General features: G+C 44.6%; 1 protein-coding gene across 1 annotated transcript; it reads left to right on the forward strand.

Annotated features, from left to right (window-relative positions):
- The first annotated feature begins 4487 nt into the window (after positions 1–4487).
- LOC139403923 (carbohydrate sulfotransferase 1-like) lies at positions 4488–10356 on the forward strand. The gene is made up of 2 exons (XM_071147129.1): positions 4488–4802; positions 8837–10356. Exon 2 carries the CDS (start codon positions 8886–8888, stop codon positions 10161–10163), a length of 1278 nt encoding a protein of 425 aa, XP_071003230.1. The 5' UTR covers positions 4488–4802; positions 8837–8885; the 3' UTR covers positions 10164–10356.
- The last annotated feature ends 2041 nt before the right edge of the window (positions 10357–12397 follow it).

Here is a 12397-nt window from a genome sequence, read left to right on the forward strand (position 1 = left end):
TCCAGCCTTTGATGTGTTCATCGCCAGAAAAAAATACAGATTCCTCTCAGGATACCTCTCAGGATTCCTCTCAGGATACCTCTCAGGATACCTCTCAGGATTCCTCTCAGGATACTTCTCAGGATACCTCTCAGGATACCTCTCAGGATACCTCTCAGGATTCCTCTCAGGATACCTCTCAGGATACCTCTCAGGATACCTCTCAGGATACCTCTCAGGATTCCTCTCAGGATTCCTCTCAGGATAGATACCTCTCAGGATTCCTCTCAGGATAGATACCTCTCAGGATTCCTCTCAGGATTCCTCTCAGTATACCTCTCAGGATACCTCTCAGGATACCTCTCAGGATACCTCTCAGAATACCTCTCAGGATTCCTCTCAGGATACCTCTCAGGATACCTCTCAGGATACCTCTCAGGATACCTCTCAAAAACATTTTCAGTTGTTATCACATTTTTTTAGCTGCCATTCTCTCTCTCTTTATCTCGCTCCATCTGCCCATTCTGGCATTTGAAGTATCAGATATTTCAGCCAACACGAACAGGGTTGCTTTGGTTCAGAAAATCTATTTTTCCTTCAATGACAAATGGTTTATTTGGATAATGGTTTTTGTGAGAACATTTAAGAGGTGATGGCCTCATACGAGGACGATATAGATTTGTTTTGGTATGAGTATGGCTTGCCCAGTCAAAAAACAGCTAGATGGACGGACAGACAGACAGTGATATATGGAGGACAGCGACGGCCTTGACAAACAATTTTGAATAGACTATCAGGAATGTCACCATGATGGCAGAGTTGAAGAATCCAATGTTTGACAAGAGTGTTGGTTGTTCCTTTTCACTAGGCAGTCTTCCATAAAACATCAGAAAGGCTACACAACACGGACCAAAACCCAACACGAGACAAGTAGGAATCTCAACGCAAGATAATAGGCAGGAAAAACCTGCATAAATAACCATTTGCCACCTTGGCATAACGCTGCTTACAAGATTTATAATAATTGTCAATGTGGCCACTAGACATAGGCTATCCACACTTCCTGGGATTACTAACCCTCCGCGCTTAACCACCACAAATATTACAAAACATACAGTGCCTTCAGGAAGTATATACACCTTATTTTTCAACATTAATGTTGAATGTCAAATGGTGGCTTCTGAGTCACTGATTTGTCTGTTTGTTGAAAGTTGTCGGAATTAATACAAAAATTCTAAGCTGAAATGTATTCAGCCATTCAGTATTCAAGCCCTTTGTTATGGCAAGCAGAAATAAACCCATGAGTGAAAATGTGCTTGTCAAATCACATAATAAGTGGTATGGATTCACTCTGTGTTCAACAATAGCGGTTCACATGATTGTTGAATGACCCCCATCTTGTCACGCCCTGATCTGTTTCACCTGTCTTTGTGCTTGTCTCCACCTCCCTCCAGGTGTCACCCATCTTCCCCGTTATCCCCTGTGTATTTATATCTGTGTTGTCTGTTTGTCTGTTGCCAGTTCATCTTGTTTGTTCAAACCAACCAGCGTTTTGTCTCAGCTCCTGGTTTACCCCAGTCTCTCTTTTTCTCGTCCTCGTGGTTTTTGAACTTTGCCTGTCCTGACCCTGTACCCGCCTGCCATCCTGTACCTTTGCTCAATTTCTGGATTACCGACCTCTGCCTGACCTGACCGCCGTCCTGTACCTTGGCCTCTGCTCTGGATTATCGACCCCTGCCTGCCTTAACCTGTCGTTTGCCTGCCCCTGTTGTTACAATAAACACTGTTACTTCACACAGTCTGCACTTGGGTCTTACCTTGATTCCTGATACATCTATGATTTAATTAATGAACCCTTATTTTACCAGGTAAGTGTGTGTGTGTGTGTGTGTGTGTGTGTGTGTGTGTGTGTGTGTGTGTGTGTGTGTGTGTGTGTGTGTGTGTGTGTGTGTGTGTGTGTGTGTGTGTGTGTGTGTGTGTGTGGTTAATATGCAGTGTGGGTGGGTGTGAATGTTAGCCATATGATATTGCAGAGTGAAAATAATTTGGGTTATTTTATATTTAACATCCCTGTGCTGTGTATCCTGAACTGATCTCCGAGGTAACACTGGCTCGTTTCATGTTTATTATGAGCCCACCCACTCTCCTATCAATATCTGGGTTGTTAATCCCCTAGAGAGTCTCCCTCTCGGAGATGCAGAGCTCTAGGCGGTATAGTGCTGACGCCGGCCTGGTTTGAGGAGAAACGTTAACATTCCTGCTACAGCTCAAAATCCAAACCCGTATCCCCCAATATGAACAGCTTTAGGACTACCTATTTTTCAGTGACTTGAATTTAAAGTACATCTCAAAGGTCAGATTCCGGGTGATCTGAAATGACCTGCTACCATCAGGCTTTGAGGCAGTAGCCTGGACACAGATGTGTTTGTGCTTTTGCCTGTTTAGTTTGACAATTTCACGGAGTTGGCAAGAGAGCAGAAACAGACTGACACCCAGGCTATTGGGGCAGATGTAACCTATCAGATGTATTTTAGCCCTCTGTAAGGTGTGAGAGTTGCAGGGGACATTGTAGGTGTAAGTCAACGATTCTACTAAACCATTTGCCTCCATATTTAGGAAGCAATTACATGTTAATTGAGTGCCAGTCACAAACAGAAACAGTCAAACATGTTTTTGGATTGCATAAATAAAATGGCACCCTAAACATAATGCTAATATGTGAAGTCACTGTGTGAATCCATGCATCAGAAGTACCATATACAATTAAAAACTAAATATTAAAATACGATTTAACATCTAAATATCTATTATTTACATTTTTTCAAATGTCCATTGCTCGTGTTTCTTGGCCCAAGCAAGTCTCGTCTTAATATTGGTGTCCTTTAGTAGTTGTTTCTTTGCAGCAATTCAACCATTCAACCATGAAGGATTCATGCAGTGTTGTCTGAACAGTTGATGTTGAGATGGGTCTGTTATTTGAACTCTGTGAAGCATTTATTTGGGTTAGAATTTCTGAGGCTGGTAACTCTCATGAACTTATCCTTTGCAGCAGAGTTAACTCTGGGTCTTCCTTTCCTGTGGCGGTCCTCATGAGAGCCAGTTTCATCATAGCGCTTGATGGTTTTTGCGACTGAACTTGAAGAAACTTTCAAAGTTCTTGAAATTTTCCGCATTGACTGACCTTCATGTCTTAAAGTAATGATGGACTGTCATTTCTCTTTGCTTATTTGAGCTGTTCTTGCCACAATATGGACTTGCCACAATATGGACTATTTGGTCTTTTACCAAATAGGGCTATCTTCTGTATATCACCCATACCTTGTCACAACACAATTGATTGGTTCAAACACATTAAGAAGGAAAGGAATTCCACAAATTAACTTTTAGCAAGGCACATCTGTTATTGAAATGCATTCCAGTTGACTACCTCATGAAGCTGGTTGAGAGAAAGCCAAGAGTGTGCAAAGCTGTTGTCACAATGGTCGTAATGAGCGAACCAAGGCGCAGCGTTGATTGAAGTTCCACATCTTTATTTCGGTGAAACTTTAAACAAAAACAATAAACCAATAACAACGTGAAGAAGTGGTGCACATGCACAAACACAAAACAATATCCCACAAACACAGGTGGGAAAAATTGCTACTTAAATATGATCCCCAATTAGAGGCAACGATTACCAGCTGCCTCTAATTTGGAACCATACAAAACACCAACATAGAACATTTAAACTAGAACACCCCCTAGTCACGCCCTGACCTACTACACCATAGAGAAACAAGGGCTCTCTATGGTCAGGGCGTGACAGCTGTCATCAAGGCAAAGGTTGGCTATTTGAAGAATCTAAAAAATAAAATGTATTTTGATTTGTTTAACACTTTTTTTGGTGACTACATGATTCCATACATGTTATTTCATAGTTTACATGTCTTCACTATTATTCTACAATGTAGAAAATAGTACAAATAAAGAAATACCCTGGAATGAGTAGGTGTGTCCAGACTTTTGACCTCTACTGTATATGTATATATGTATGTATGTATATATACATTTATATTCACATATTTGTTTTAAATATATGTTCCTTTATATTACTTTCTAACCCTACCACCCCTCCCCTAATTGAGTAAACTAGTGAACAACAACGCTTAGTCCTCTACTTCCAGCTTATACATACTATATACTTAACATCTTAATATCTTATTTGAAAAGCAAATATCTCCTCTAGTTTCTGAAATAATCTCGTACAATAATCCAAATAAACAACAGGCCCAGTGGGGGCCAATAACAGGATAATTGTGGCCATTGCGTACATTCTGATAACTGTTCTTGATGGGTTAAAAACCTGACTAAGTCTGCGTTTGAATTTGAGTGAGTGAGTGAGTGAGTGTGAGCGTGAGAGCCAGAGAGAGGAGCGTTTGGGGGTGGTCCAGACATTCAGTCCATGTGTAGCCTACCTCACACGCACACAGCCTCCTCGCATCAGTTGAAAGAAACCTGACTGCGCGACGGATGCAGTGCACGAAGCTCCTGGTGTTCCACATCTTTCATTTGAATCAGTTATTTTTTTCCATGTAGGGTGTTTTCCCGACACTATTCGGTTTTGTAAATGGTTTCTTAAGTGTGAATACTCATGGATCTATTGCGCAAGAATATTCCTCTTATTTCTCCGCTATCCCGATGGCAGAAGCGGGGACAAAGCCGAGGAGCGTACCGGGGAAACCGCTTTAGTGGAAACCAGACGCGTTGTCTGTGATTGGAAAAATCGCACGACTGCTACTTTTCTTTGCGATTGACGGCAGTCCGTAAACACAGCCGTCAATAAGGTAACTAGGCTATCCTGTGGAAACAGACGTGCTCAATGTGTTTCCATTATATTGTGCGATCTAATTGCAGCAGGGTAGGCTCATTTAAAACATGTACCAATGTGTGGATAAAGTTATTGTTTTACAAATATCCAATCCATGCCTTCCATTATGTTTGGTTAGTTGGTTGTGGTGCATGACATGTTTATATTTAGCGTATATGCATCAGAGAAGCTTACCCTGCGTCCCCGCGCGCACAGACGGACACAAACCGTTAGCTCTGTCGGTAGACATTACTTGCCAGTCGCATGCTGTTTAAAACATCACTTTTCTACAGGTGGCGTAATTATTCCAACCACATAGTGGCAAAGCGGTGTTTAATGCGTTGTTACAATTGTAATAGTCTATGCTCTCTTATCGTGTGCTGATTTCTTATGATATTGGGCCACTGCTCAAGTGTCTGTCAGAGGAATAACCTGGGCTATAGGTATCACTATCTACAGAAAAAATAAATTAACAAATAGATGCTTAGGCCTACCATTCATTGGACTTATTTCGCTGACATCTAATGCCCTACATTTCCTATTGTTCTGTAGTGATATCGGATAGAGGGAGCATTATGATATTTTAATATTTCAAGGTTCATTTAGGCCTATCGTTTGGAATAAAGTCGTTACATTTTAAAAGTCTATATTTTTCAGCGTTTGGGTTTTAGTTCCCGGTGTAACAATGTGAATTTGGTTGAGGTGGAATCAGAGCGGAACTCTTTCGGGGCGAAAGAGGAGCCTGAGCTGATGATGATGAATGCTGATTGTAGTGACTGACTACCATTCAGAGCGATCACATTTTTGTACAGAAATACAAAGGCATTTATCCTACATAATGTATCACTGCCACACAAAGCCTTTTGAATTGTCATGTTAATTCATTTTTTTATGGATTCCCCCTTTTTATGACATTAATTCAAACCGTAGAACGTTGTGCTACTGTGGATGGTTTACATGTCTTTGTGAATGATATTCTGCACTCACCTCTACACAGACATATTATTTCAATTACAAAAGCTAGCTGGTCAGAGAAACAATTCATTTTTATTTATATTTCTGGCTACTTGATTCTCTCCCTCTCTCTCTGTCTCTCTCTATCTGTCTCTCTCTCTCTCAACCCCTGCCTTTAGGGCAGAGATTAGTGGAGGGTGAACTAACAGTACATTAGTGATTGAGCATTCAGTGGACATAAGAGACTTTTGATATCAGCTTATTCAGTAGAAGCAACAAGCCACAACAGAGGGAAAGCCATCTGGCGCATCGCTGGAGGTCACATAGAAAGCAGAGGCACAGAATACACTACACTGACACAGAATACACTACACTGACACAGAACACACTACACTGACACAGAACACACTACACTGACACAGAACACACTACACTGACACAGAATACACTGCACTGACACAGAATACACTGCACTGACACAGAACACACTGCACTGACAGAGAATACACTACACTGACACAGAATACACTGACACAGAATACACTGCACTGACACAGAACACACTGCACTGACACAGAACACACTACACTGACACAGAACACACTACACTGACACAGAACACACTACACTGACACAGAACACACTGCACTGACACAGAACACACTGCACTGACAGAGAACACACTACACTGACACAGAACACACTACACTGACACAGAACACACTGCACTGACACAGAACACACTGCACTGACACAGAACACACTGCACTGACACAGAACACACTGCACTGACACAGAACACACTACACTGACACAGAACACACTACACTGACACAGAACACACTGCACTGACACAGAACACACTGCACTGACACAGAACACACTGCACTGACACAGAACACACTGCACTGACACAGAATACACTGCACTGACACAGAACACACTGCACTGACACATCAAACTGAGGCTCTCAACACTTAATGCATGCATCATTACATAACTTGTATATACTTCACAACAACTGTTGCAAGTTCAGTTCTTTATTAGAGGCTATAGTACAATGATATGCATCAATAGCAGGGTTACTCCGTTGTTCTCTAGTGTAACCATTATTTCCTTCCCCCTCAGGTATATGACTTGTCTCTGACCGCCGTTGTTCTCTAGTGTAACCATTATTTCCTTCCCCCTCAGGTACAGTGCCTTGCGAAAGTATTCGGCCCCCTTGAACTTTGCGACCTTTTGCCACATTTCAGGCTTCAAACATAAAGATATAAAACTGTATTTTTTTTGTGAAGAATCAACAACAAGTGGGACACAATCATGAAGTGGAACGACATTTATTGGATATTTCAAACTTTTTTAACAAATCAAAAACTGAAAAATTGGGCGTGCAAAATTATTCAGCCCCCTTAAGTTAATACTTTGTAGCGCCACCTTTTGCTGCGATTACGGCTGTAAGCCGCTTGGGGTATGTCTCTATCAGTTTTGCACATCGAGAGACTGAACATTTTTCCCATTCCTCCTTGCAAAACAGCTCGAGCTCAGTGAGGTTGGATGGTGAGCATTTGTGAACAGCAGTTTTCAGTTCTTTCCACAGATTCTCGATTGGATTCAGGTCTGGACTTTGACTTGGCCATTCTAACACCTGGATATGTTTATTTTTGAACCATTCCATTGTAGATTTTGCTTTATGTTTTGGATCATTGTCTTGTTGGAAGACAAATCTCCGTCTCAGTCTCAGGTCTTTTGCAGACTCCATCAGGTTTTCTTCCAGAATGGTCCTGTATTTGGCTCCACCCATCTTCCCATCAATTTTAACCATCTTCCCTGTCCCTGCTGAAGAAAAGCAGGCCCAAACCATGATGCTGCCACCACCATGTTTGACAGTGGGGATGGTTTGTTCAGGGTGATGAGCTGTGTTGCTTTTACGCCAAACATAACGTTTTGCATTTTGGTTTCATCTGACCAGAGCACCTTCTTCCACATGTTTGGTGTGTCTCCCAGGTGGCTTGTGGCAAACTTTAAACAACACTTTTTATGGATATATTTAAGAAATGGCTTTCTTCTTGCCACTCTTCCATAAAGGCCAGATTTGTGCAATATACGACTGATTGTTGTCCTATGGACAGAGTCTCCCACCTCAGCTGTAGATCTCTGCAGTTCATCCAGAGTGATCATGGGCCTCTTGGCTGCATCTCTGATCAGTCTTCTCCTTGTATGAGCTGAAAGTTTAGAGGGACGGCCAGGTCTTGGTAGATTTGCAGTGGTCTGATACTCCTTCCATTTCAATATTATCGCTTGCACAGTGCTCCTTGGGATGTTTAAAGCTTGGGAAATCTTTTTGTATCCAAATCCGGCTTTAAACTTCTTCACAACAGTATCTCGGACCTACCTGGTGTGTTCCTTGTTCTTCATGATGCTCTCTGCGCTTTTAACAGACCTCTGAGACTATCACAGTGCAGGTGCATTTATACAGAGACTTGATTACACACAGGTGGATTGTATTTATCATCATTAGTCATTTAGGTCAACATTGGATCATTCAGAGATCCTCACTGAACTTCTGGAGAGAGTTTGCTGCAATGAAAGTAAAGGGGCTGAATAATTTTGCATGCCCAATTTTTCCATTTTTGATTTGTTAAAAAAGTTTGAAATATCCAATAAATGTTGTTCCACTTCACGATTGTGTCCCACTTGTTGTTGATTCTTCACAAAAAAATACAGTTTTCTATCTTTATGTTTGAAGCCTGAAATGTGGCAAAAGGTCGCAAAGTTCAAGGGGGCCGAATACTTTCGCAAGGCACTGTATATGACTTGGCTCTGACCGCCGTTGTTCTCTAGTGTAACCATTATTTCCTTCCCCCTCAGGTATATGACTTGGCTCTGACCGTCGTTGTTCTCTAGTGTAACCATTACTTCCTTCCCCCTCAGGTATATGACTTGGCTCTGACCGCCGTTGTTCTCTAGTGTAACCATTTTTTCCTTCCCCCTCAGGTATATGACTTGGCTCTGACCGCCGTTGTTCTCTAGTGTAACCATTATTTCCTTCCCCCTTAGGTATATGACTTGGCTCTGACCGCCGTCGTCTAAATGAAGTGGCCCAGCCATGCAATGTTCCTGGAAGGCAGTGATCCTGCTGGCCTTGGCCTCCATCGCCATCCAGTACACCGCCATCCGGACTCTCACCTCCAAGCCCTTCCAGCTTTGCCCCGTGCCAAGCCCCCAGAACTGTGGCCTCCTGGGAGGCCCCGAGACAGAGTCCCCCATAGAGGGGCGGGCCGGCTGCGACGACTACCCCTACTTCAGCTTCAACGCCTCCCGTAAGACCCACATCATGGTGCTGGCTACAACGCGCAGCGGCTCCTCCTTCGTGGGCCAGCTGCTCAACCAGCATGCTGACATCTTCTACCTATTCGAGCCCCTCTACCATGTCCAGACCACTCTGATCCCTCGGCTATCTCACAGCCGCAACGCAGCCGACCGCAGGGTGATGCTGGGTGCCAGTCGCGATCTCCTGCGGAGCCTCTACGGCTGTGACCTCTACTTCCTAGAGAGTTACATTAAGCCGGCGCCGGCCAACCACACCACGGACAAGCTGTTCCGTAGAGGGGCCAGCCGGGCGCTATGCTCACTGCCCGTGTGTGATGCCTTTGGACCCACCGACGCCAATGTAGAGGAGGGTGACTGCGTCAAGAAGTGTGCCTCCCTCAACATGACCCTGGCGGCCGATGCCTGCCGCGAGAAGCGGCATGTGGCGATCAAGGTTGTGCGTGTGCCGGAGATCGGGGACCTGCGGGCGCTGGTGGAGGATCCACGGCTGAACATCAAGGTTATCCAGTTGGTGCGCGACCCTCGCGGGATCCTGTCGTCGCGGATCGAGACTTTCCGGGACACCTACCGTCTGTGGAGGATCTGGAGGGCCACAGGGCGGAGGCCCTACAACCTGGACCTCAGCCAGCTGACAGTGGTTTGTGAGGACTTCCTCGGCTCTGTGTCCACAGGACTCAGCCACCCCCACTGGCTCAAAGGGAAGTATATGCTGGTGCGTTACGAGGATCTGTCCAGGAACCCTCTGCTGAAGACCATGGAGATATATGACTTCCTGGGTCTGCCAATGGACAAGAGCGTGGAGGAGTGGATACAGACCAACACTAGGGGCAGCACCGAGCTGTCGGCTAAACACAAGTACGGTACAGTGAGGGACTCAGCGGCCAACGCCGAGAGCTGGCGCTTGAAACTGTCCTACGACATGGTGGAGTACACGCAGGCCACGTGTCACAAGGTTCTACATCAGCTGGGCTATAAGGCAGTAAAGTCAGCTGAGGAACTGAAAAACATGTCGCTCTCACTCGTGCAGGACAAAACTTTTGTACCTTTTTCCTAACAAAGATAGTTCCCGGGTGACTTTTTTTTAAATATATTTATAAATGTTGCCTTATCATTTTCATGGGTTATGTTTGTGTTTTTGTCTTTGATTTCAAATTTGCACTACAACTTAAGAGTTCTTAAAGTCATCTGAGGGTGGGAGTTCACTTGTTGGTTTAGGAACAGCACAAAATGTTTGATTTAAAGAAAAACTAGAGATAAACACACCAGTTTACAAATGTAAATTCAACTCCCGAGGATTTCATAATGAAGACCATTGACTTTTACTTTCAGCCGTCTGAACTAAATGCAAAGCACCGTCCTCATAGATTCCCTGTATGCCAGCTGTTGCATCAACACACACAGTGAATGTTGCCATTCCCTCTAAGGGGTGACTGAGTCCGCGTTGCAGGAAGACAACAGACTTTTATAGGACTGGACAACATTGGACTGGACAAGACCAACTGTGCAATAAATAGTGAATGTTGCACTCAACCTTTACCAGGATCGTCTTTCTGTCAAGGGGAACGGGGAATACTGGTGACAGGGTGTTACACAACGCAGGGTAATAGCCCACGATACCTACACACCCCCCCGAGTAAAGGGCTTAAATCCCACAGGAAGTGGTATGAATGTTTCATCACAGCATCAGGCGTTCAGGGTCTCTAAGCATCTGTTCCTAACAAAGTCATGAATACCCAGCATCCATAGCAGGAACAAGAGGAAATGGTACAATTGAGTCCATGGGGGGGGGGTGTTTTTTCCATTGGTGACCAATAAACAGCACTTCCGAAACATTCCTAAACCCAGTCAGAGGTAAAGGCATTAGCGTTACATCACACCCCTTGTCACCGCAGTATCTGGGGCAGATTTGTATAAGCATTTTCCTCAATGGAATGTTAGCATCTGTTGAGAGGGATTAAAACGTAGAACGTTAAAGGTGAAACAAAACAGAGAATTATTATGAATTGAAGACATATTTTTTTGTTTTTAAGCATCGTCTTCCATTCCTTTCAGAGAAAACTGCAAGCAAATCACTCATGACCAAATCTAAATCTGACTCCCTTGGCTCTTTAATGTATTTAGAAACAATGCTATACTGAATAGTGAAGGGTGTGAATGCCCAGGTCAAAGTGAAGTTTAGGGACAGTGTCGACTGTGATTTCTATCCGTTTACCCAGAACAGATAACGCTGTATATGGGAATTCACACACTCTGTGGCTCATCAGTATTGGTGGCTGGGCGTCCATTGAGATGCAGAACACAAGGCTGTGATCCTACTCTGTTCCGGGGATGGAAGCACACTCTCCCACTCTCGCTCTCTCTCCCACTCTCTGTCGCTCTCTCTCTCTCACTCTCCCACTCTCTGTCTCCCTCTACCTCTCTCTCCCTCTCCCTCTCTCACTCTCTGTCGCTCTCTCTCTGTCTCCCTCTCCCACTCTCTGTATCACTCTCCCTCTCTCTCTCCCACTCTCTGTCTCTCTCTCCCTCTCTCACTCTCTGTCTCCCTCTCTCGCTCTCTGTATCACTCTCCCACTCTCGCTCTCTGTCTCCCTCTCCCACTCTCTGTTGCTCTCTCTCTGTCTCCCTCTCCCACTCTCTGTCGCTCTCTGTCTCCCTCTCCCACTCTCTGTCGCTCTCTCTCTGTATCACTCTCCCTCTCTCGCTCTCTGTCTCCCTCTCCCACTCTCTGTCTCCCTCTCCCACTCTCTGTCGCTCTCTCTCTCTCTCTCTCTCTCTGTCTCCCTCTCTCTCTCTCTCTCTCTCTCTCTCTCTCTGTCTCCCTCTCCTGTCTCGCTCTCTGTCTCCTCTCTGTCTCCCTCTCCCACTCTCTGTCGCTCTCTGTCTCCCTCTCCCACTCTCTCTCGCTCTCTGTCTCCCTCTCCCACTCTCTGTCGCTCTCTCTCTGTCTCACTCTCCCACTCTCACTCTCTGTATCACTTTCCCACTCTATCATTGTCTCACTCTCTCTGTCTCATTCTCCCACTCTCCCACTCCCGCTCTCTCGCTCTCTGTCTCACTCTCCCACTCTCCCTCACTCTCGCTCTCTCTCCCACTCTCCATCACTCTGTCTCTGTTTCCCACTCTCTCTCCTTCTCTCTCTCATTCTCACTCTCACTCACTCTCTCCCTTTATCTCTCTCTGTCTCTCTCTCTGTCTCCCTCACACACACACACACACACACACACACACACACACACACACACACACACACACACACACACACCCTCTGTTCTATTTCTCTCTCGGTCT

The sequence above is a fragment of the Oncorhynchus clarkii genome, unplaced genomic scaffold (assembly GCF_045791955.1).
Source record: "Oncorhynchus clarkii lewisi isolate Uvic-CL-2024 unplaced genomic scaffold, UVic_Ocla_1.0 unplaced_contig_12732_pilon_pilon, whole genome shotgun sequence".
NCBI classification, from domain to species: Eukaryota; Metazoa; Chordata; class Actinopteri; order Salmoniformes; family Salmonidae; genus Oncorhynchus; species Oncorhynchus clarkii.